The sequence below is a fragment of the Drosophila simulans genome, chromosome 3L, assembly GCF_016746395.2.
Source record: "Drosophila simulans strain w501 chromosome 3L, Prin_Dsim_3.1, whole genome shotgun sequence".
In the NCBI taxonomy this organism is placed as follows: domain Eukaryota; kingdom Metazoa; phylum Arthropoda; class Insecta; order Diptera; family Drosophilidae; genus Drosophila; species Drosophila simulans.
The window spans coordinates 19,543,890-19,569,787 of record NC_052522.2 but is presented as its reverse complement, the minus strand read 5'-3'; the positions used below and the strand labels follow the sequence as shown (position 1 = coordinate 19,569,787).

At 44.7% G+C, this 25,898-nt stretch overlaps 2 protein-coding genes and 1 long non-coding RNA gene across 11 annotated transcripts in view; 2 read left to right on the top strand and 1 right to left on the bottom strand.

The window, feature by feature from the left end:
* Positions 1-25,716, top strand: part of LOC6738752 (chromodomain-helicase-DNA-binding protein Mi-2 homolog) — a 28,287-nt gene extending 2,571 nt beyond the window's left edge. The window contains exons 1-5 of one of the 4 annotated variants that reach the window (XM_039294391.2): positions 18,391-19,068; positions 19,153-19,229; positions 19,292-19,535; positions 19,659-25,109; positions 25,175-25,716. In XM_039294391.2, coding sequence (XP_039150325.1) covers positions 19,059-19,068; positions 19,153-19,229; positions 19,292-19,535; positions 19,659-25,109; positions 25,175-25,314 — 5,922 coding nt within the window. In that variant the 5' untranslated portion in view covers positions 18,391-19,058 and the 3' untranslated portion in view covers positions 25,315-25,716. Of the gene's footprint in view, positions 1-18,390; positions 19,069-19,152; positions 19,230-19,288; positions 19,536-19,658; positions 25,110-25,174 lie in introns of those variants that run through there. The other 3 variants (XM_039294390.1, XM_039294389.2, XM_039294388.2) reach the window with 3 other exon arrangements.
* LOC120284847 lies at positions 9,319-10,574 on the bottom strand. Of its 6 annotated transcripts, none has more exons than XR_006541815.1 (3): positions 10,474-10,574; positions 9,560-9,876; positions 9,319-9,502 (listed from the first exon to the last, which is right to left on the bottom strand). It is a non-coding gene; the product is annotated as an uncharacterized LOC120284847 (long non-coding RNA). The 6 variants fall into 6 exon arrangements; XR_006541817.1 differs by having other exon boundaries at positions 9,570-9,876; XR_006541816.1 differs by having other exon boundaries at positions 9,319-9,747; positions 9,819-9,876.
* On the top strand, positions 10,798-16,908 carry LOC6738754 (RNA polymerase II elongation factor Ell). The gene is made up of 3 exons (XM_016169219.3): positions 10,798-10,881; positions 10,946-11,000; positions 12,745-16,908. The coding sequence occupies exon 3, from the start codon at positions 13,093-13,095 to the stop codon at positions 16,261-16,263; it is 3,171 nt and encodes a 1,056-aa protein (XP_016032565.1). The 5' UTR covers positions 10,798-10,881; positions 10,946-11,000; positions 12,745-13,092; the 3' UTR covers positions 16,264-16,908.
* Positions 25,717-25,898: the final 182 nt, after the last annotated feature.

The window sequence follows — 25,898 nt, the reverse complement described above, 5'->3', positions numbered from 1 at the left end:
CTTCGCTGTTGCCGACTGCATAAATCTGCTTAAAACCCCATGTCTAACAACAACAACATGGCGCCAGCACAAATAAAATCAAAAATTCAATACAAGAAGTGAAAGTATACTGTGTGTGTATGTGAGCTGCAGTTACCGGTGTATTGGTGACGATCTTACCTTGCTTTGGCGAACTACAACTTGCCATCCCGCTCGCACGCACTGCATTCAATCAAGCCAACAACAAGTGGTGCTTTTTTATATCCGCCATGTATATACATATATATATCTATATAAATATATATGTATGCTTGTATAATAGGTAAATGGTATGTGTGTGCTGGCATTTCGAAAAAGTTTACTTGCGCTTTAAGTCCACAAAACTATGAAACATAAATAGGAAAAGTAAATATTATTTTAGCTTTCAAATATGTTCGTTTTATTCGAAAAACGCTCTCTCAAGTAGAACAACACTAGGTCGCTTCGATAATGGTTTTTGTTGTTCTTCTCGATTTTGACATTTGACGCGCATCGTTCGAGTCCGCTCTATGTGCCTCTCTCTCTTTCCAAGCGATTTGATAGGAGCGTGTGTGTCGCTCTTCCGAAGCGAAGGTGTTGTTGTTTTCGGCTGGAGTGAACACAGAGACGCACACATAAATACTCACAAAATCGGCAGCGTTTGACATTGATTACCGTAATACCTTTGGTTGGTCTGTCAGTCTGTGTGCCTTTTTAATATTTGTGCAACTGCTGGTTGTCTTGTTATTTCACCTATTTACAGTAATTGTCTTGTTGTCGCTGGGACAGAAGGCCGCTATTTGTTTCAGATTATTCGTACGCCAATGCACACACATATCACTCTCGCACACTGTCACAAAAACTCAGGCAGCAATTGATATGGTACATTTGTTGCTGTTTTTTTTCTTTTTTGGAAGTCACCGCCACCGCAAACGGATACACATGTACCGGATTGTGTACGGGTTCATTTATTTTTAAAGCATTCAATGTACTTGTATGGGAATGTGAAAATTAATCGAAGCTTATCACCTGTTGTACTGATCAATTCTATCTATCTTTCCGTTCCGCGTGTGTGGGAGTGTATAGAGATGGCTTTAGGGTTGTCAAACTATTGAAAATTAATCGATTGTTACAATTCCAGTTACATTTTGAATGGATGCTCTTCGAAATAGTTTGTTGTCGATTGACCCAATTTAAATGTGTTTATCTGAGCTCAATTACAGAGGGGGAGATATGTATGTAGTAAATAGGCAATGTGTTAATGATTGTAATAGATCACCTTGCATACCTGTAGTCCCTCTGCAATGGAATGCTTTTTAGCATGTGAGGTGAAAGTGAAGGTCATTAATATTTGCATATGGAAATGTTTACGCAGCGAAAATGCCGAAACATAAATGGTCATATGGCAAATGCTGTTTCGTTTCGTTTCGTCGTGAATTTCGCTTGCCATCGGACGCCATTGTGGTTTCCGTTTCTGCTTCTCTTTTGCGCTCTCTATTTTCCTCTCATTCTTGTTGTTTTTCTGAAAAAAAAAAACAAGCAGAATTGTTTTTGCTGTTTTTAATAGCCTTAACTTAATTGGTTCATAGTTTTGTAATTGTTATCGGGTTCCGTTTGCGGCCCACAGCACAACCAAATTTGTGCTCGATTGTCACCGAATATAGGTTTATGTACGTTTTCTGGGTGTGTAAACAGACAAACAAATAAAACAATGGCACGCGAATCTGTGTGCCATTTCCCCTCCAAAACATGCGTAATTGTGTCAGTAAATTTGTGTCATTTCTGCTGTTTTAGCGCATTAGCGAATGTAATCGAAATCATCGGTTTAATCGGTTCTCTTTGCGCTTCACTGTTGTCTAATTAGCCAATTAGTCGCTCGCTAAGCCAATGCGACAGCTTGTAAGCTCGGCATTGCCAACAAGGTGCATAATTGTTGCCAACGACATTGCCAGCGCCCACTGTTTACAGTGGAGGTCACGATTTTAGCACAGAATTTCAAAACATTTCTGTGTCGATGCGTACTACTCGGTAGTAAAAGAGTGAACTAAAACCTCTGGATAGAGAAAAATTTACTTGAGATCCATGTATTTTTAAATCCTTTAAAATATTCAATTTGTGATTCACGATTTAAAATTTTGGTGTTTTTAAGTTTATATCCGCAAAAGGAATACAAATACCAGAGGCGTTATGACTAATTTGAGAAACCCTAAAAATATGAATCATAGAAATGTTTTGGCTTGAAAGTATTATAAGTAAACATTTGCAAACAAATAGTAACTTTGTATAGGTCATAAAATAAAATATCTATACCCAACAATGTTTTAATTATTTTAAAACTTGGTTTATGGACATGTGTAGCTACTTATTAGCATAGCCACTGATTAGTTTGCAGTTGTGTGTTAATTATAGCGGATTTACACTCTTATATACAAATAAGCAGTTAATAAGCCTTTTGTGCACACAGTATAGAACATTAGAGGTAATTTGCTGACCGCACCTGTACATTTGTGATTATTATTGTAATCCGTAGTTAACTTTGGCATAGTTTCTTATAGCTGAGAAACCAGAAAATAAAACCCAAAAAACCGACATTAAAATTACCACCAACCCAAGAGACAGAAATAAAAGTAGTTGACAGCAAGCCCTCGTTTTCGTTGTTATGGTTGTAGTTGGTACAATTGTTGTTGTGGCTGCAGTTGTTGTAGTTGTTGCCACCAGACTGGTTACATATTGCTACAGTTGTTGTTGTTGTTGTTGCTCTCGCTCTGCGGCGGTAGTTATATGTACGTACGTATAGGTAGTTGTTGTAGTTGCGGTCGGTTTAGTCATACCACGCTCGCCTATAATGTTTATATAATTTTTCGTATCTTTTATTTTTCACATGCATACCGCGCGAGGTTTTTTATGGCTCGTTTGTGGGTTGGGTTTTGGGTTTTGTGCACTCGACTCCACTACAAAAGCGCAACTCGAGTGCTGAATTTGTCGTTTTTTACTTGTGTTTTTCTTTTCGAACTCGCTCTTTCGTTTCGTTGGTACACAACTCGTACTTGATAAGAAAACCAACCGCAACATAAATCGAGGCTTAAGCGATAGGTGCTGGCTTAGCACAAAAGAGAGCGAAATTAATTGATAAAAACGAATTGAAATTTTGGGCTATAATTAAAACCATTGAAGTTGAGGTTGAATAATATCCGAATTAGTCAGAAAAACTAGAATGAATAATTCTAAAATATGCATATATTTGGATCATTACAACGAGGAATAAAATAGTTTTCATATTTTTCAGCTGGTTTCCGGTTGAATGTTCCGTTTCTTGTGGCTAACTTCTGAATTGTTTGTCATTACTGAAACTGGGTCTGCTCGAGATTCATATATGCAAAGGTCAGGTCGATAACTTAGAAACTCTTTTCATCTTGGGAACCATTCATTGCCTACTGCTCTGGTTTGACTTATTTTTTGGCCAACCTAAATGGCAACGGAGACCGGAAACTCCGGCAAATAGAAAAAGGCAAGGTGATGGCCAGAACTGACGCGTTTTAAAAGCTACTTCTGGTGTGTGCTTGTGTGGGAATGACACAAAATAAGCTGTCATAGAAGTGGAGTTGTTCTGCGGAAGTTCAATTAGCAACCTACTAATTAAGTGGAAAGAGAGAAAGGAAGCGAAAGCAATCCAGCAAGTGATAATTGATCGGATTTTTGTAGCAATATATTAGATGCATTTGCACTTCACGTGTGACTAAAGCTGTTCACCGAAAATGCATGTAAAGGCTAACTATGTCATTTATAAGATTCCGGCAATTAAAGAGATACACATGTACGTTCCTGGCGCAGCGTACAGCATTAATGCATTGGCGGTCGAAGATATAAATTAATCACAACTCTAATACAGCAACCAATAAAGCAGCAGTAAAATTGGTTTAATGAAATATTAACAAGTTGATTGTACGCTCAATTTGACTGACCTTCAGTAATTTTAAAGATATAGCCTCAGATACATGCATACGTTCAAAAGTGTGTCCGTCCGTGTGTGCTGCATACATGTGTGCACGCATATACTATATACGAAATGTATATTCATTTTTTATAATGAAAGACAGCGGCTACAACAGCAAAACCAACAACAGCAGCAGCAGCAAATACAACAGATTCATAACAACCCAGAGAGGGAAATACCAGTCGGCAATCGCGACTCGCTCCGTTGGTGGTTGTTATTGTTGGTGTTATTGTTGTTATTGTCGGTGTTGGTGTGGTTGTTGTTATTTGGTTTCTTTCAAGTCCGTTTGTAGTCCAGTTCCAAATTGCCAACACTGTTGCTTACCGCTGTTTCTTTTTTCATTAATACCCTGTAATGGGGTATTCATGTTTTTAAAACTCAATTCTGAAAGATACACCATCCCGTTTATGATATTTCAATTATAACAACCTGGTGCTACAATTGGGTATTCAATCCGAATTTTGAACATTTTTTTGTGGTAGATAACGCCAAGTGTATTAGCAACTTCGGCTTACTGCCTGTCTCCCCTCCTTTCACGTTTCGTGTGTGTTTCGGTGCTGTTGTCAGTCGCGTCTTGCCGCTGCTCCGATAAGAAGAAGAAGAAATCCGAACTGAATCTGGGAAGACAAGTTTTCGAAGCAAACGAAGCCAACCCATCGCTGCTGCCGCTCACTCTTCGCGGCTCGGAATGGATCGTATCGTATCGAATCCGAATCCGAATCGGAATCCAAGTCCGAAACTCTGGTCTGGTTGTGTTTCTTTTTTCGAATGCCGAAGCCTTCTAGTCGAAACACCATCAACACCCCACCCCATACCATACCATACCATCCCAATCCACCCCACACCATTCCATTCCACTCTGCTCCACTCTACACTCTACTCCATCACTTGGCCACTTGAGTTGGCCATGTTTCGTATCGGGTTTTCCAGTGTTTCGGGCCTTTTGGGTGTTGTTTGTTGGTGCTTTTTGCTTTCCGTTGATTAGCATGCATATGTATGTGTGCTGAAGATATCGCACTGGCTACCAGCCGACGACGACGACTTTGCGTTACGAAACCGCATATAAAAACTTTTATTCGAAATTTATTTAAGTTTCGTCTCCGCTGCGCCACTTCCAAAGTGCTTTATTTATTTATTTATATTTCGTCTTTTCTTGAAAATCAAAGAGGCTTAATTATTATTTAAATTGAATAGAGCCAAGCGATTAACGAAGACCAGTTAGCAACGGGCAGCATTTTAGGGGATTTTTTTAGGCCACAGATTTATTCTGACTTTTGACTTGACCAAACGTTAAGACGATGGGTTGAGTAATCGTATACAAAGTTAAATTGGAATTAAATGTTAAATATTATCCATGACATAATGCAATTATCAATATTAATTGTAATTCGAACAATATAATGCCAAGATTTGGGCTTTTATTGCTTTATGTTCTTTTTGGTATCCATTTGGAAAATCTAGTTCAATTTCAATCAGTAAGCCCAAGTCCGTTAAGTGATTTATTTGACCTATATCCATTATCCATCATCTAGTACCCATTTTTGCACTACTGATTACATCCTAGACTAATTCTAATATTAACTGAAAACGTGTTACCGCCACTAGCAGCGTAAAAACCCAATGAAAACGTGTGCCGGTAGTTTTGTTTTCGTAACCCCCTCTTCGTGTGTTTTTCTGATTAAATTTAAATTGCTTTTTATTGTCGGGTTCATTTGTTTTCGTGGCTGTTGTTTGGCTGGCGGGCTGATCGGTTTCAAAAACCAGATTCTACGGGAGAGGCAGCAGGCTCATTAATACAGGCTTCGTAGAAAACACACTTCGAAGTGGTTTGGTTTCTCGTTTTGTTTGAATCCGATTTTCTAGACTGCAAACAGCTGGCTAAAAGCTTTCTTTATCCATCGATTTGGTGTGTTCGCTTTTTTATGCTTTTTGCCTCTTTTTTTTGTCTTCCCAGATAAGGTTGTCACGTAAATAAGCTTTCATATACAAGCAAAGTACCTAATCTAATCGCGGAGCGCAGTGTCGGGCGTATGTTGAAATTTCAATTTATGCCAATTCACGGTCAATGTTTTTCCGATCCGAATCGCTCGTAACTCTTCAAATACTATATCAGCAGTATTGCGAGCTTTACGCATTTCCGTTTCACTTTTGGGCTGTAAAAAGCAAATCAGAATTATGTAATGATCGGTCGTTGAACGAACAGTATCGGTTCTTCAGCTGTTAGCAGCTCCTTTTTGTATTTGTCATTCTGAATCGGGAATTTGGACGGGCTACAAGTTCAATGTACGAATTGTTTTATATATGCCTTATACTGCTTATTCTCGATATATCTTTTGTGGCTGCTGTTGATTATACATATGTACATATATCTCAGAAAGTTCAGTGCCTTTAGATAAGCTTAGGACGAAATGTGTGCATCATAGGTTATTAGTCGTTTTTCAGAAAACATACTTAATTGCACCCTTGAAACGCGCTTTGTACTTCCCACTTGAAAAGTAATTGCTTTCTTGAGAACCATTTAGGAAGCACGCTTAATGTTTGCGTCAGAATTTTGTATGATTGATTGTACAATTAGATCGTTTAAAGTTCGCTTCGTTGAATCGATAACAGTTTTTAAGCTTTTGGTGAAGTTTATAGTATTTATATGAATACCATTTACTCTTAATTGATTCTGCCTTGTATTTTGAAGAGCATTAAAATTAATCGATAAATTTTCAATTATTTCGATAACAAAATTGCTGACATGCGAACCTACTTATTGCATTTTATGACTCAATAATTCTGTTTAAACAACCTCGAATTTTGTGCACAATTAGCAACAATAATCTTAATTCTATGCTTCCGAAATTATTTGTATTTGTTCACCGATTATTTCGATAAACAACGGCCTTTGCCATCGGTGCATCACTGTTGAAAATTAACCCCGGCAAACGGCATCTGAACTTCGAGTGAGGTACGACGGCATTTAGCACCTTTTTATTTTTACTTTTTATCGTGAAATATTTCCCACTTGATGTGTTGTGTTGTGTTGTGTGAGTCACACACTCGAACAAATGCTGGCGTTGAGAGCGCATTTTGTGTTGTGGGTGCTGCCTTCTCTGGCGTTTTTGTTGTTGGTTTTTTGGACTATAAATAGACCAGTGCCGAAGATAAAATTTTATAATATTGCCATTTTATTATATAAAATAGATGTGGGTATATGAGATTCGGTTCTCTCTGGTCGCTCTTTCTCTCGTCTCTAAAATGCACCGATATGGTGAAAAACAATACGAAATATGTACGTATGTATGTTTGTTCGGTCGCTCAATGTCCAAGGCATTTGGGATTCCCATGTGGGCAATTACCAATAAGGCGTGCGTCGGTTTGCCCGGAATCGCTTGCCCCATAAGTCCCCCAACTGTCCGATTCCCAGATCGGTTTGCACCATTATCGCCAGCTCCGGCAATTGATTATTCACTCAGCACACTCGCACACCCTGAATGTACTTACCCGATTACTTACCTACATACATATAGTCGTTGTAGCGCTCCGCTGGATGCATTTGTATTTCATTTCTCTTTAACTTTTAGTAGGTGCAAAGTCTGATAATAGGTTTGGAAATGCAATACTTCAGGCCAGTTCCGATTTTACCTTATTATTTACCTTACTTTCGACGTTTTTGCTTATTAGTTTTCTATATGACGACGTAGTAACGCAATTCCTAAGCGAGAATTACAAGATTTGAATGCTTCAAGAAAATGTATTTTAAAGACGTTGCACTCTTTATATCTTTATATTCCGTTTACACATGAATTTATGTAGGATCGATCTATGCTCCGTTAGGATGCCTGGTCGATTCCTGCACATGCAGGTCTTAAATGTGATTTATGATTACTTCTAGAAAATACTCCTACTGCAAATGCTAACTCTCCCATAATCTTTATATTTATGGTTTTTTAAATACTTTCATCTACTCTCTGATAACGAGCTGCTATTTCATTTCTTTTGATAGCAAATACTCGCTTTTCTTCATTTTATGACGTAGCCCTGGTCGGTCGTTTTATATCGATCGATTGTTCTGGTGCCCGCTTGTGTGCGATTGTAGGTGGCAACCCTGGCGATCTGCAAAGATTTCCTATGAAGTGCACCCCCAGAATTGCTGCGGTATGTATGTATATGGAAACGAGGCAGAGAGGCCCGTCTCCGATGAGGTTCTTGTTCTTGCTGCCCCATTTCCTCATTGAGCATTGTTATCACCACCTCGCTCGTTTCTGTAAAGAAGTGTAGCACAAAGAAAACTGCTCGTGCACAGCTGACAGCTGCATCGTTCCACGAACAGAAGTATGTATACATATACCTACACACTAAACAATGTACTTACGTACATACATATGTGTATGCGAACGAATGTGTCATCTATTTTTCAACCGTGAGATTATACATTCTTACATGTGTATGTATGATGTGCATGCACCTAGGGGAATGGAATGGATTGGTTTGGATTGTGCGGCGGGTTTAGGGAAGCGTGTTCACGTTCGAGAGCGTGTGCGTTTTGTCTTTTCTCTTGAGCATTCCACTGCACACGTTTTCCACCATCTTTTCACAAAGTTTCCATTTATTGCACCTCGCAGCAAACGAGGGTATATTGTTTTGACGGAACTGAGCAGATTTAACCACAATTATCAATTAGGGTGAGGTATAGTCAGGATTTTTTTCGCATTTAGCCAAGGATTTTAAACCTAGCATTATGAATTGTGAAGGCTTGCTTTGATTAGTAAAAGGATTGAACTAAAAAACATATATATATCCAAAGATTTTCTTCTTACCTTTACCATTCATTATTTACCATGGGTGCTCTCCTGATTGCTAAGTATATTATAGTCGGGATCGTTCTCTTTCTACTTGTTCATTGTTTTCCTATTCCCTTGGCGGTTTATGGCTCCTGTTTCCTGCGGCCAGCTGTTGTCGAGGTCCTCGCATTTCCTTTTGCCTGTCCCTTGCCCCCTGACCCTGTGCCACCTCTTCCCATCCCTCCGCACTGCTCTCCGCAACTCACTTTGTGTCGTCGCAGTGCATTGGCCTTTCGGCGTTTTTCCCTCAATGCTATTTGAACAAAAACGAAACTTGAAATTGTATTATGCTGGCTGCGCAGCGACTCTGCTGTTTTATATGCACAGTTTGAATATATTTCAGCTAATTTGTTTAAAGTTGGCGGCGATTTTTTTGTTTTTTTTTTGTTGCCGAGGCGGTACCCAGGGACATCATTGTAGTTAACTTGAGGCGAAGAAAATATTTTAAATAATTAAGAAAAGCAGTGGACTAGGAAATGTAATTACGAGTATGATGGCTAGTTTATAAATGTTTTTATTATATTCTTTGTGTAGAAAAACGTGTTTTCAAACGATCAAAATCGTTTACTTTTGTTACGGATCGAATTCGTTTATTTGTATTATCTATCAAACAAGTTACACTAATTATATAAAGCCAAAATTCATACCGAATTTGATAGTCTTCTCATTGCCGGAATTACAGCTGAAATGTAGCGACAAAGATATTTTTTATCATTGGCAAAATAAGGGTTTGAGTTACTTGGCTAAACCTCATTTATGGGCATCCATTTTCCGGCGGACATTTAGGTAATAATAGGATGTAGCATTCTCGGGTTTTCCCAGACATCTTCCTATCTTGTCGCTCCCGTTTGAATGGCCATTCGTCTGTAAGCTTCTTTCTCCTTTGCTCCCAAGGGCAGGTGTGCGCCCTTGACTGTTTTACCTTACCTTTAGCCGTTGGTATGGGAAAAAACCAAATAGAAATGTAGTTTCATTGTGGAATACACAAGAACACTTACCTACGTACATTTACGCACGTGTTACTGAGTATGTGTGCGAGTGTGCGGCTTAAAATTTCTAACCATAAAATAAACAGAAACGAGATAAGGCAGGCAAAATTCATTAAACAAAAAACTAAGGCAAAAAACAGGCAAACAAACTCATGCACACATACAAACACGCTTACTTTACTTAAAAGTTAGAAGATCCGCGGTACGGTAAATCTACCTGAAAGCGGAAAATTTTCGTATGCAAAAATGTCAAAAGTGAACCAAAAATACCAAAAACAACAACGTCGAGGCTAAAATATGACAACGAATGTCGCGTGCTCTGCACTCGCGCTCTCTTTGCTAAGAGAAACTTGAGTTTTTGAAAGAGTTAGGGAACGGGAAGAGAGCAACGAGAGCCAAGAGCGAGTAACGTAAACACACAACAGCTGAGCGCGAAAAACGTATGATCGCGAACGCGTAACGCAAAACAAACCAAAAAATCGACCGAGTAACGGGAGAGTGGAAGCAAAACTATCTCAAGTGCAAACCAAATAAAATACTAAAGTGTTTTCCTTTTTTTTATTACCCAAGTGCAGAGTGAAATTAAGTCAATGCAGTAACAAGGCAACGGAACAGAAATCAACAACACACATACACTCGCACAGTATAGCAGCAATCAACTCACAAGTATGCCAAACAAAGCCATAAACGTGATTTTATATTAAAATTGGTCACAATTTTGCAGCAACAAGAAGTCAACGTCCAACAATTTAAAGCTCATATCTCGATTGACCGATAAGTCTAGACCACCAAATCGATAATACGCATTTACCAACACTGCTGCGGCGAGAGAGCAGAGCGAGTGAGCGCGCAAAACAGCTGATTGCGACTGGCACACGGTTGTTGTTGCAGTCGTGCTGTTTTTCTTTCTGTTTTGTTGGAACTTTTTCGCTGCAGCGATAAAGAGAGCGGAGCGCGAGAGGGAGAGCAGCACAAACTACTACGTGTGACGTGGTGTGGGGGCATACAGGTGGCAAAACAGCTGTTTCAACAGCAAAACCAATCTGTTTTTTATTAGAATACATAATCAATTGTAAGTACGCCCGTTGCCTGTTTGCTTCTTAATCCGCCACTAAGCTGAACTATTATTCTTATAGTACCGCCTGCAGATTTCCAGCTAAAAAACAAACTCACATACAACCAAAAAAAAAAGTAAGCTTAGTATATCTAATTTTTTTCATTTGCTAAGACGTGCCCAGATCACAAAAAGCTCACACGCGCAAAAAGAGAGCCAAAATTAAGAGATTGACGAGTGCCAAGTGCGCACATTAAAATATTGCAAACTTGTTTTCATTTCTGCCTTGCTTTGCTTGACTGGCAAAAACAAAAACAACGAATTATACGGCAAGTGATACAAGGCACGTACATACCAGAAGAAGCGAGGAGCCAGAGAGCAAGAGTAGCCAGGCTAAGAGCAGCGAAGTGATCTGCCACTCGCTACTTCCGTTCTCTCACTTGTAATAAACGAGTGCAAAGAGAGCAGCAGCAGTAGCAACAACAACAGCAATCGACGGGCAACCACTTGAAAGCAACTCGTTTCGATTTCATTTAGCAGATACCTTTTGTACGTTGATTAAGATACCTTGGCACACACAGACGCACTACAAAAGAAGAGAAGGCAGCTAAAAACTGCACTTAAAAAACACATAAAATAATAAGAATATCAACTCGATAAATTCAGAACAGTTCTCCAAATGAAAGTACAACAAAATCCACTTGACCAAAAATGTCTTGAGTAAAAGTGTCGCATACGCGTAAAGCGTACGTATAATATAGAAATAAATATATGTATTCGTGTGTGTCCGCCAGCCAATACAAAAGCAGCACAAAAAGTGGTTAAAAGGCATTAAAATCAAACAATATTTAAAGTGCTGAAAATTAGTGTGCGTGTGCAAAGAAAGATTTAAGTGTACAAGTATGCGTGTGTCTGTGCACACTGCGATAGGCCAAAACGTACTTATGTATCTATGTGCAACTAAAAAATATAATAAGCAGAGTCAGTGCCAGTAAAATATATAAAAATCAGCGTACAAACACAGATGATTTTTAGCGAAAAAGCGAAAAGGAAAAAGATCAAGCAGCAGCAACAACAAAATTAACAACAACAGCAAGAGTCGCAGAGAAGCCAATCAAACCAGCAGTTGTCTCGCTTCAACGCGCTCGCTACGATCACCGTATGAGCGAGTGAGAGAGCATAAGGCCAGTCACGGACGTGTGCGAGCGGAGCGAAACATTGATTTGCTGTCTTTGATTTTGCTTATGACCTGAGGTGCTCTCTTACATACATATAAACGCCATCATCCAGGCATACAGTAGACGAGTGTGAGTGAGAGAGAGAAAGAGCATGCGACACACGTACGCACACACATATTGACACCTGGCGCAGGAGTCGCTGCTTGCGGCACTTTCAAATATATGAAAATATAGCAACAAAACCAACAGCGAGAGGGGCGAGTAGAGCAGTAGCCTTCCCCCACCTTCCTCGCTCAGTAGTAACATTAATAAGAGCAACAAAAACAGGGACGAGAGAGCAAAAATACATGCCTACCTTAACCCAATTAAAATACCATATTATTTAACAAAAGAAATTGTGTTATTTGCAAGCAACACATACAAAGAGAGCGATCGAGCGAGCAAAAGAGAGAGAGTATTTGACTTTTTGAAAGTGTAAAATTTTAAAATTGTTGCCTTTGCCATACGGAAGTGAAATTCTTACATTCGTCAAAAAATAAAACATCATATAGGCATAGCTTTAAATGTCATTGAGATAAGTAGGCCTGCATAGTTTAGATTTGTCACTTCGTAAAAGAGCGCAGTGGAAGTGTGTCACGTCTTAGCAAGAACCTAAATATCCTATACGATTACAACATACTAAAATCAAACAATATTTGCACAGAACCATCAATATCTACAAAAAACAAACGTTAGCATCCGAGAGAGAGAAACTTCCAGTGGCAGCTTGCTTACCCAAGTCGTCTACTTCCACAACGAGTGCTTCCCGTACTTCCCGTCCTTTCCACGAGATCAACCAAGCCGTCGACCACCTTCCACACAACAATAACTAGCACAGCCCAGCCCCTTCCACAATTACCAAGCTGGCCCAAACAACACAACCAAGTGCAACTTTCCAAACTACAACAACTACTACTGATCCGATCTGTCATAATCCATTTCATAAATTTTCCGGAAACAATCGAGGGGCTATCTAATTGATATCTAATTGGCGGCTAGTTGCGCGCACGTTATGACCAATTCGATTGCGTCAACGAAATGCCTGCCCAATGCACTATCGACCGGCAATTATGGAATGTCCCAGAGCCACCGTTACACCGATGATAGCAAGGAGTACATCATCGTCAAGCTTACCGATTCTGCCTTCCGTGCGATCGAGGAATATCAGCGCGATGACAACGCTAAGCGCCTGCAACCAGGCCAAAGGGCCAAAATCCAATTTGTGGGCAACACGGGCGTCATCCATTTCCCGCGACCAGCGACGGATGCTAATGGCATCCCTAATGCTAATGGCAATGGCAGCGACGCGACCGGAGCAGGAGGAGGAGGTAGCCGAAAATTTGGCTTCACTATCAACAATATGGAGGGAACGCTTGAGTGCGTTCAGCAGCAGCAACGGAACCTCGGAGTCCTCGGAGCGGTCACCCTGCGAATGCGGATTCATGCCAATGACGATGTCTACGATTCGACACGCACAAAAATGGCCATTGCCGAGGAGACGGAGAAGAGCAAGTGCATCAGGGAAATCAAGCCGAATCAGTCGGATATCGGGCGTAAGGTGAAGAAGCCGCCATCAGCAATCCAATCTTCTGCCTCCACCGCCTCAGCCTTCTCCTCCTCCAACTCCTCTAACTCCGGTTTGACGACGACGGCATTTCATCATCACAGCAACAGCAACAACAGTGGGAACAACAACAACAGCAGCAGCAGCAGCAATAGTTTTAATAGCAACAACCATAGTCGTAAGTTAGGTTCATCGCCATTTAATGGCCTAGGCGTAGGATCCAGCAGCTCCTCCAGCGCGTTTGCCTCGCGCTCGCCCAATCCCAGCACGCTGGGCGCTAGCGGCACAGTCAATGGCTCTGGCGTTGGTGGTGGTCGCTATGGTGGCGGTGCAGCCTCCTCGCTAGCTTCCACATTCGCCAACGGCATCTCGCAGGGCTACAATAACCTGAGCGGCAGCTCGCCAAGAGACTCGATGACAGCGGGAACATCAGGTGCGACTGCCTCATCAGCCATCTCCTCACGCAACAAGATGCCAAGCGGAGGCCTTACCTCCTCCAACTCCAACTCCTCATCGTCCTCCAGGAGTGCCAATAACAAGTCGTCGGGCGGCAACAAGATGTCAGATGTGTCCAGGCGCAATATACGCGAACGGCTTATCCATCTGCTGGCCCTCAAGGCCTTCAAGAAGCCTGAGCTCTTTGCGCGCCTGAAGAACGAGGGCATTCGGGATCGGGAGCGTAACCAGATCACCAACATACTCATGGACATTAGCACCATGTCGCACAACACGTACAATCTGCGTCGCCAGATGTGGAACGATGTGGATGAGAACTGGCCCTTTTTCAGCGAACAGGAGGTTCAGCAGCTGAAGCGACGCAAGCCGCAAAATCTGACACCGCCAATGAGTTCGGACGCGGGCAGTTCGACGTCCGGCCAGAGTCCAACATCGACGCACACGGGCAGTCCTCCGCCGCCTTCAAGTAATGGTGGTCCCGGTAGCGTCGGAGGTGGAGCAGGCGGTACGGGCATGAAGCGGACCAGCCTCGAGTACGACGAGACCATGTTCAGCACTGTTCAGCCCAAGAAGCAGCGCATCAGTCACTACAAGAAGGACACTCCGCCCTCGGGGACGTCGTACTCTTCCGCTGCGGTATCGATGTCACTGGGTTCCTCTGCATCATCCAGTCGGAGTCGGTATACGCCGCCGCAACGCCAGCCTGGTCCATTGGATGATCACAGCACAAGTGATCTTAGCTACAATGTGCTGGACAACATAGAAGAGTTTATGAGCTCCACGGCAGCGGCGACGCAGCAATCGATGGAACAGCAGCATCATCCGAGAAGCAGCAGTAGTAGTAGCAGACGAGGAAGCTCCTCGTTGGCGGGCACCAGCAATGGGGGCAACAACAAGGATAAGCGGAACTCTACGGGCAGCAATTCAAGCAGCTCCAGTGGCTATGAGACGCAACAGGATCGCCAGCGTTCAACGGCGTCGATGTCGTCAAACCGCAGCAGCGCATCCTCTTCAACGACGCCGCCGAAGCTTGCGGCTAGTTTTGTGCCCGCGGCTGCCTCTGGATCGGCTTCCGGTTCCAGCAAACAACGTATGCCGCCCCAGCAAAGCGACCACAACTCGTACAACAGCAATAACGCGCAACATGTGGCGTCCAACAGCAAGAAAAGGACGTGTAGTGCTGGTCCTAGTGGTGGATCGAGTAGCCATCGTCAAAGAAATGCCAGTGGCTCTAGTTCCGGCTATCAGCAGGTGCCGCCACCTTCGTCCAACTCGCGGTCGTCTCTCCAGCAGCAGAATCAGCACCAGAAGCAGCAGGTGCAACAGCAACAGGCGCCGCCGCAGCAGCAGCAGCAGCAGCAGCATTACCATCAGCAAGCCAAGCATCCGTCGCCCTCGCAGCAGTTGGCTGCTGCTGCCCATGCCTATGCCCATGCCACCGCGGATACGGACTCATCCGCCACGCCGCGCTACGACTTCAGCCAATACGTGCCCATCCAGACGCTGGAGGTGCGGCGGCGTTACAAGACTGAGTTCGAAAGCGACTACGATGAGTACCGCAAGCTGCTGACGCGCGTCGAGGATGTGCGCAATCGCTTCCAGGACTTATCCGAGCGTCTGGAGAGCGCCAGGCGCTGTGACAACGGATACGGGGACTACGATCACATCAAGCGGCAGATTGTGTGCGAATACGAGCGGATCAATAACGATCACACCATCGGAGAGGACAAGCAGCGGTTCGATTACCTGCATGCCAAGCTGGCGCACATCAAGCAGCTGGTGATGGACTATGACAAGACTTTGATGAGTGCCACGATGGCGATGGCGCCCACGGACGCTGGTCAAAGGCCCGATCCAGCTGTGGCTAAGGCGGCGGCCAGGTTAGCCGAACATCAAAGGCGCCAACATCACGCCGCGGAGACGATAGACCAGCAACAGCAGCAGCAAAAGCAGGCACATCAGCAGCATTTGCAGCGTCATTTGCAGCATCATTTGCAGCAGCAACAAAATCTACTGCAGCAGCAACAAAATCTATTGCAGCAGCAGCAGAGTGTGAGTAATTCGGATGACAGTTCGGATAGCTCGGATTCCAATGATGACGACGACGACGAGGACTGCGATGATTCCAACTCTAATACCGATGACGATGAGGCACGCTACTGATCCTGATCCTGATCCTGATCCTGCTGGGACTACTTCGATGAGACCATCCGCAGATTCCCATGTAAAAAGGCAAAACAAGAAAGAAACTAATATACATAAATACAACGCTAATGTAAGAAAAATGCAAAAAAAAATACAACAAACAAATCATCAAAATGGAGAAAACACCAACAAAAACGTTCTATAAGAAATTGTACTGCAAGCAAACAAAAAACCCTCAAAACAAAAAAATGTTGAAATTATGTTAACAAAACAAAAACTAAAAAAAATACACACTTTCGAGTAAAATAATTTTTATTACAATAAAAACGAGGGGTAGGCGGCGGTCCAGAACTGCTGTCACCGAATTCTACATATATAAAATACATATATGGACTATATATACATAACAACAAAAAGCCAGAAGAAGACGACGATATATGATGAGGGGGAAACAAAATCAATATTTTTAAAAGCAACGGCGAAAGCAAAAAAAAATTATATACGAGTTGTAGACTTAATTTTTTGTTGAGCATATTGAGCAGCTTAAGTAACTAAATGAAAACGAAAACAGATGTTTTACCTTGCGTTTTGTGTGTAATAAATATTATTATTATATTATTATTATCAACATTTAAATATAGCTTGTATGTTTTTCGTTTTTAATCTAGACTCTTCTTATTTTTATTCTTGATTTTGTTTAACATTTGTTACAAACGGCAAACACACACACCTCACCTCACCGGATATCACACACACGACATACACACAACACACACACACACGCAACACACACACACACGCAACACTGCAAAGGACTACACTCATCAACAAAACTTCTGCATTTTCGGGCATAGCTTTTGTTTTAGATTTGTGTTTACAAATGGAGAGATTGAGAGAGATATAGCGAGCGAGTGGGGGGCCAGCACAAAGTGTCCTCGCTGCTGCCGACTGCACGTGCCCGATGTCCTCCAGGATGCATCCAGGACACTCATGCACATGCATATGATGTGGTGGGTGGGACTGGGCATTGGGTGCGAGTAGAGTTAACTGATATTGAGCCAATGTTTGCCTAGGCCTACGATGACCACAACTGAATACCGTGACCAACCGACGAACACACCGACACACTGAGAGAAAAAATAGGGGAGCACCACAGAAACTGCAATTGGTTAGGGGAATGAATAAATTGAGCCTGTTATTAACATTTTAGTTTGGCAAGGCATTTTAAAGATACAATTAACTTATGATTGGTACCAACTAGGGATTGGTTAGGAACTTACGATTACAACAATGTAACAACAGGCAAAACTTAATTCAAGTTGTTTGTAAACGATGCAGCTGCTCCTTGGGCGATTTGCTAGGATTGTACTTCGTTTACAACCAGCTCCATGTTACCAATCCCCCATTGAATACGCGAGGATGTGTTTGAAATCGTTTCCCTTTGGTGGTGTTGCATGCGGGCGTGCCTCTAAACAATAGACTGAACTTTTAAACGGCTTGTGTAGAGAAAATTCTTGTGTTTTATCGATAACTAGTTAATTTGTTATATATTTTTGTGTTTTAACAATGCACGGGGTTTCGTTTCGCGTTTCTTTTCTGGCCAACAGCGGCGGGCAGTACCTTTCCAAACGTTAAGAACTATCGAAATCTGAAGTAATAGGGACATTTTTCGAACTGAGACGAAGACGACGGGGGAGACTTTATTTATATACACACACATATACATATTATTTGCGGCTTGGACTAGTTATTGCTCAAAAACTATGAGAGGACTAATAGAAATGATATACTTAATGGTTGTATCACAGCTATGGCGATCCCTTAAGTTGTTTGCTTTTAGTTTTAGGACAACTCTAAGCGTGTTACGAAAGCTTCCTTAAGTAAAGTAATAATAATATCGAACTAAATAAAACTGAGAGGAGAGATGAATGAAGTCGCTTGATAATTATCAAATTATTTGCTGAAACTCTAGTGTCCAAAATGATAAAGATATGGGAAGAAGATGAAACGAAACAAATGCAAAACTAAACAAAGAAGTTTAAGAACTAACACGAAATTGAAAGGAAAAAACCATGAAATTTTAGCTATTTCGTTGCAATATTTTTTATATACGATATTTAAGTAGTAGGGGATGAAAAGCAGACGGAAGGGAAAATCAAATGAAACATTGAGATCAAGTTGCAAAAATCAAGCGTTTAAAATCGATTCGTAGCAATTACAACAGAAAACAAAATCATATATACAATTTATATACAAGAAACAAACAAAAAAAAACACTAAATATATACAAAAAAAAATTATATATATACGACATTGACATTTGATAAGCAACAAAAGAAACTTACTAGTTTTATATAAATGCCACGCCCTCATACATGAATACGCCCACAAAACTCACACACCAAACACAAGAAACACACCAACATAACGGAGAACTAACACAGCAATTGAAAAAGGAACTTATTAACGATTAATGATTGTGTAAGTCGAGAATAGAAGAAGAGTAAAACAGATCAAGAGACATGAGAAAAATATTATTATTATTATTGTACATCTTAAGAGCAAAACCGCTGACAAGACCAGCAGAATGAAAAATCTTACAAAAAAAGAGATATTGTTATATACTAGTAATTATTAAGACCACAAACAACAAAAGAAGAAAGATGAAAAAAAACTTGACAAAAAAAGCAAAAAATAGAATCAAATAAAATATTGAATCGAAAACAGCTCGTTTTTCTCTGTTGACTTTATTTTGATTATTGTTTCCTCCATCTATTGACCACCAACCGACCATCGATTGAAGCTCCTTGAACATGACTCACGGTAACTCCAGGTCGCCCTCCAAAGCGATCAATATATCGGGGTAGAACTAATTGCAACTCTTTCCTTTTCCTCTGATTCCTTTAGAAGAAGAAGAGGCCCAGGAAGACAACGCACCTGCGGCGGAGCTGTCCAACGATTCCGACGCGCCTCTGAAGCCGAATGTGAGTGGTTCTAAAAGTCATAAGTATGGTATATAGATGTAATCCTCTTGAATACCCAGCAGAACGACGAAGACGACGACTACGATCCGGAGGACAGTCGCAGGAAGAAGAAGGGCAAGAAGCGCAAGACCAGGAAGGGCGAGGAGAAGGGTCGCAAGAAGAAGAAGCGCAAGAAGAACGAGAGCGAGGAGGACAGCGACTTTGTCCAGCACGATGAGAACGTGGAGTACCCCAGCACCTCCAAGCGCGGTCGCAAGCGCAAGGAGGAGAAACAGGCCGCCAAGGAGAAGGAGTCGGCATCATCCGGTAAGAGCTAGGATTTTAAATAGTGTAGTTACCACGAGTTTTATGAGCCAAGTAACTTTGGCTTTAGAAGAGGGATTAACTCTGCACGGTAGCCTCATGCTGATTTTTTTTACCCACTGCCAGGAATGCCATCTGTGGAAGAGGTGTGCTCGGCCTTTAGCGTCTGCGATGTGGAGATCGAGTACAGTGAGGAGGAGCTGCAGAGCCTGACCACCTACAAGGCTTTCATGCAGCATGTTCGTCCGATTCTGCAGAAGGAGAACCCCAAGATTGCGGCACCAAAGCTAATAATGCTGGTGGCAGCCAAGTGGAGGGAGTTCTGCGAGAGCAATCCGCACATCCAGCAGGAGGGCGGTGCCGCCGGCTCCGGTGCATCCGCCGGACAGGCACGCAGTGTGGCTGGCGATGAGCCGGAGGAACCTCGATCATCGCGTTCCTCGCGCAACGAGAAACCGGACGATATCTACGAGGAGGCCGTCGAGGAGGAGGAAGAAGAGGAGGAGGAGGAGAAGAAGCCGCGTCGCAAGCGCAGTGGGCGTGGCAAGAAGGGACGTCGTCCCTCCGGCAAGGTGCCCACTCTTAAGATTAAGCTGCTCGGCAAGCGCAAGCGCGATAGTTCGGATGAGGAGCAAGATGCTAGCGGTGCATCGGAACGCGACTCGGATCTTGAGTTCGAACGGATGCTTCAGAAGTCGGATGACAGTGCCGATGAAAAGGAGGCTCCTGTCTCCTCCAAGGCGGACAACTCAGCACCCGCTACCCAGGACGATGGATCAGGCGCTCCCGTGGTGCGCAAGAAGGCCAAGACCAAGATCGGCAACAAGTTCAAGAAGAAGAATAAACTCAAGAAAACGAAGAACTTCCCGGAGGGCGAAGATGGCGAGCATGAGCACCAGGACTACTGCGAGGTGTGCCAGCAAGGAGGTGAGATCATCCTGTGCGACACCTGCCCTCGGGCATATCACTTGGTGTGCCTGGAGCCAGAGCTGGATGAGCCGCCAGAGGGCAAGTGGTCGTGCCCGCACTGCGAGGCTGACGGAGGTGCTGCTGAGGAAGAGGACGATGATGAGCACCAGGAGTTCTGCCGCGTGTGCAAGGATGGTGGCGAGTTGCTGTGCTGCGACTCTTGTCCCTCCGCCTATCACACGTTCTGCTTGAATCCGCCTCTGGACACTATACCCGATGGCGATTGGCGCTGTCCCCGTTGCAGCTGCCCTCCGCTCACTGGCAAGGCTGAGAAGATCATCACCTGGCGATGGGCACAGCGTAGCAATGACGACGGTCCCTCCACCTCGAAGGGATCAAAGAACAGTAACTCCCGGGTGCGCGAGTACTTTATCAAGTGGCACAACATGTCCTACTGGCACTGCGAATGGGTGCCCGAGGTGCAACTGGACGTCCATCATCCGCTCATGATCCGTTCGTTCCAGCGCAAGTACGACATGGAAGAACCGCCCAAGTTCGAGGAGTCGCTGGATGAGGCGGACACTCGTTACAAGCGTATTCAGCGGCACAAGGACAAGGTTGGCATGAAGGCAAACGATGATGCCGAAGTGCTGGAGGAGCGCTTCTACAAGAATGGCGTCAAGCCAGAGTGGCTCATTGTCCAGCGCGTTATCAACCATCGTACGGCAAGAGATGGCAGCACCATGTATCTGGTGAAGTGGCGCGAGTTGCCCTATGACAAGTCCACCTGGGAAGAAGAGGGTGATGACATACAGGGCCTGCGACAAGCCATCGATTACTATCAGGATCTGCGTGCGGTTTGCACCTCGGAGACCACTCAGTCGCGCAGCAAAAAGAGCAAGAAGGGTCGCAAGTCCAAGCTCAAGGTGGAGGACGACGAGGATCGCCCGGTCAAGCACTACACACCGCCGCCGGAAAAGCCAACTACTGATCTGAAGAAGAAGTATGAGGATCAGCCGGCTTTCTTGGAGGGCACTGGCATGCAGTTGCATCCCTACCAGATCGAGGGCATTAACTGGTTGCGCTACAGCTGGGGCCAGGGCATCGACACCATCCTGGCCGACGAGATGGGTCTGGGTAAGACCATTCAGACGGTCACCTTCCTGTACTCTTTGTACAAGGAGGGCCATTGCCGCGGCCCCTTCCTCGTGGCCGTGCCACTCTCGACGCTAGTGAACTGGGAACGCGAGTTTGAGCTGTGGGCTCCGGACTTTTACTGCATCACGTATATCGGCGACAAGGACTCGAGAGCGGTTATACGGGAGAACGAGCTGAGCTTCGAGGAGGGCGCCATTCGTGGTAGCAAGGTTTCGCGCTTGCGGACCACCCAGTATAAATTCAACGTACTGCTGACTAGCTACGAGCTGATCTCCATGGACGCTGCTTGTCTGGGCAGCATTGACTGGGCCGTGCTCGTCGTGGACGAGGCCCATCGATTGAAGAGCAACCAGAGCAAGTTCTTCCGTATCCTGAACAGCTACACCATTGCCTACAAGCTTCTGCTTACCGGCACACCGCTGCAGAACAATCTCGAGGAGCTGTTCCATCTGCTCAACTTCTTGAGCCGCGACAAGTTCAATGATCTGCAGGCCTTCCAGGGCGAGTTCGCTGACGTTTCGAAGGAGGAGCAGGTTAAGCGTCTGCACGAGATGCTTGGACCGCACATGCTGCGTCGTTTGAAGACGGATGTGCTGAAGAACATGCCCTCCAAGTCTGAGTTTATCGTGCGTGTCGAGCTGTCGGCCATGCAGAAGAAGTTCTACAAGTTCATCTTGACCAAGAACTACGAGGCTTTGAATTCGAAGAGCGGTGGTGGCTCTTGCTCACTGATCAACATTATGATGGACCTGAAGAAGTGCTGCAACCATCCGTATCTCTTTCCCTCGGCCGCCGAGGAGGCAACCACCGCTGCCGGTGGTCTTTACGAGATTAACTCGTTGACCAAAGCTGCTGGCAAGCTGGTCCTGCTATCCAAGATGCTGAAGCAGCTGAAGGCACAAAACCATCGTGTCTTGATTTTCTCCCAGATGACCAAGATGTTGGACATTCTCGAGGACTTCCTCGAGGGCGAGCAGTACAAGTACGAACGGATTGACGGTGGAATCACAGGAACATTGCGTCAGGAAGCCATTGATAGGTTCAATGCACCAGGTGCGCAGCAGTTTGTCTTTTTGCTAAGTACTCGAGCCGGAGGATTGGGTATTAACTTGGCCACGGCCGATACTGTCATTATTTATGACTCCGATTGGAATCCCCACAACGATATTCAGGCCTTCTCGCGAGCCCATCGTATCGGCCAGGCTAACAAGGTGATGATCTATCGATTTGTTACTCGAAATTCTGTGGAGGAGCGCGTTACCCAGGTGGCCAAGCGAAAGATGATGTTGACTCATCTTGTGGTCCGTCCGGGAATGGGCGGTAAAGGCGCTAACTTTACCAAGCAAGAACTGGACGATATCCTTCGTTTCGGTACCGAGGATCTGTTCAAGGAGGATGACAAGGAGGAAGCTATCCACTATGACGACAAGGCGGTGGCCGAACTGCTCGACAGAACCAACCGCGGTATCGAGGAGAAAGAGTCCTGGGCCAACGAGTATCTGTCCTCGTTTAAGGTGGCTTCGTACGCCACTAAAGAAGAGGAGGAGGAGGAAGAGACGGAGATTATCAAACAAGATGCCGAGAACTCTGATCCGGCGTACTGGGTGAAGCTGCTGCGCCATCACTATGAACAGCACCAGGAAGATGTGGGCCGCAGCCTGGGCAAGGGCAAGCGCGTCCGTAAACAGGTCAACTACACGGATGGCGGCGTTGTGGCGGCAGATACCACGCGGGATGATTCCAACTGGCAGGACAACGGAAGCGAGTATAACTCAGAGTATTCAGCTGGCTCCGACGAGGATGGCGGCGACGATGACTTCGATGACCAGAATGGCGCCGAGAGAAAGGCCAAGCGGCGATTGGAGCGTCGCGACGATCGTCCATTGCCCCCACTGTTGGCACGCGTGGGTGGAAACATCGAGGTGCTCGGCTTTAATGCCCGTCAACGCAAGAGCTTCCTCAATGCCATTATGCGGTACGGAATGCCGCCGCAGGATGCCTTCAACTCGCAGTGGCTAGTCCGGGATTTGCGTGGTAAATCGGAGCGCAATTTTAAGGCGTATGTTTCTCTGTTTATGCGGCATCTTTGCGAGCCGGGAGCAGACAATGCGGAAACCTTTGCCGATGGTGTGCCGCGCGAAGGTCTATCCCGCCAGCATGTGCTCACCCGGATCGGTGTGATGTCGCTAATTCGCAAGAAAGTACAGGAATTCGAGCATATTAACGGATACTACAGCATGCCGGAGCTCATTCTCAAGCCGTGCGAGCCCGTACGATCAGCCCTGAAACAGGATGTGGCGGCACTTGAAGCTCCGCCTGCCGGTGGCAATGTTGACAAGAGCGCTACTACCAGCAATAGCGTCACTCCAGCCACCAGTGCGGCTCCCAGTCCAGCGCCAGCCTCGGAGAAAGGTGAAGACAAGGACAAGGACTCCGAAAAGGAGAAGGATAAGACCTCGGCAGAGAAGAGCGAGGTGAAGCAAGAACAAGAGGCTGAGGATGACAAGAAGCCCGGGGATGTCAAGCAGGAGAACCCGGTGGAGGAAGCCTCCGGCGACACAAAGCCCAGCGACGCGGAGGTCAAAACCGAGGTGGCTAAGACAGAGCCCAAGGAAGAGGCCAAGGACCCGGAGGTTAAGGAGGAGCCCAAGACCGAAGAGAAGGAAAAAGAAAAGGTGGAGGACAAGAAGCCAGTACCACCGACGACAGTAATTGACGACGACGATGACGATGTGATGATTGTCAAGGAGGACGGTGAGCTAGAAAAGCCCAGTGCCAGTTCACCCAAGGATCAGAAGGCGGTCGCCGCTGCTGCGTCTGCTGCAACTGGAGCCACTGGCAAGGGAGCGGAGGACAGCTTGGAGGTGCTAAAGCGCAAATTTATGTTCAACATCGCCGACGGCGGCTTCACCGAACTGCACACTCTGTGGCTCAACGAGGAGAAGGCTGCCGTTCCCGGGCGAGAATACGAGATCTGGCACCGTCGCCACGACTACTGGCTGTTGGCCGGAATTGTAACCCATGGCTATGGCCGTTGGCAGGATATCCAAAACGATATCCGTTTCGCGATCATTAACGAACCCTTCAAGATGGACGTTGGCAAGGGCAACTTTCTGGAAATCAAAAACAAGTTCCTGGCCCGGCGTTTTAAGTTGCTGGAGCAGGCGCTGGTCATCGAGGAGCAGCTGCGCCGAGCGGCCTACCTCAATCTCGCCCAGGACCCCAGCCACCCGGCCATGTCGCTTAACGCCCGTTTCGCAGAGGTCGAATGCCTGGCTGAGTCCCATCAGCATCTGAGCAAGGAATCGCTGGCTGGTAACAAGCCCGCAAACGCTGTTCTGCACAAGGTGCTCAACCAGCTCGAGGAGCTGCTCTCGGACATGAAGAGCGATGTGTCCCGGCTGCCAGCTACACTGGCTCGCATCCCACCTGTGGCGCAGCGGCTTCAGATGTCCGAGAGATCGATTCTCTCCCGACTGGCGGCCACCGCCGGAAATGCCTCTAATGCAGGTGAGTCTTGCCTCCTGAACTGTTCTATAGCTTGATATTCAATTGTTGTGTTATTTCTGTTGCAGCTCAATTGATGGCACAATTCCCGGCTGGATTCCAGGGCACAACTTTGCCAGCATTCACGAGCGGACCGGCTGGCAACTTTGCCAACTTCCGGCCACAGTTCTCGGTGCCCGGCCAGCTTTCGAATAATTCCGGCGTCTAGGCATCTCCTCAATATCTATGTTAAGAGCATTCGTATTCCATGCAAATATACTTTACTCAAGCTAAGAATTTAAATTTCTACACGGTAACACACCCGCACACCCACACCCACAACTTATATTTATCATAATCATTTGCAATGAAATCCAGATATCAAGAAACAAAAAATGAACCCATGTCGCGTTCACACAAATAATTAATGCAAAACGTTTGACACTTGGCGAATGGCGAGATCGGTGTTTCCAGGCTTCGGATTCTGCTCCTGGGGCGGATCGGATCTCAGCAGAGCACGACTCGCGGTCAGTTCACATACGACAAGTACAATAGTTCTTATTAACTTCTCTACTATGTGATTACATAATCTAGATACAAATATAAATGTATTTAATTCCATTGCAAAGGAGTTCCGGGCGAATTATTTATGTGGGTGGCATGGGAATAGGTTCCGCAGGATCTGCACTACTAATCCGTAAGTTTCTATATGATCTCTTTCCAAAAAATAACAATTTATTTCAAGCGTTAAAAGTTGTTTTATTCATAGCTTTTCGTTTCGAATATATCATCATGTTCATGTATATTAATATA

Coding starts and splice junctions, on each gene's coding strand:
- LOC6738754 (XM_016169219.3), top strand. CDS start 13,093: ATGACCAATTCGATTGCGTCAACGAAATGCCTGCCCAATGCACTATCG.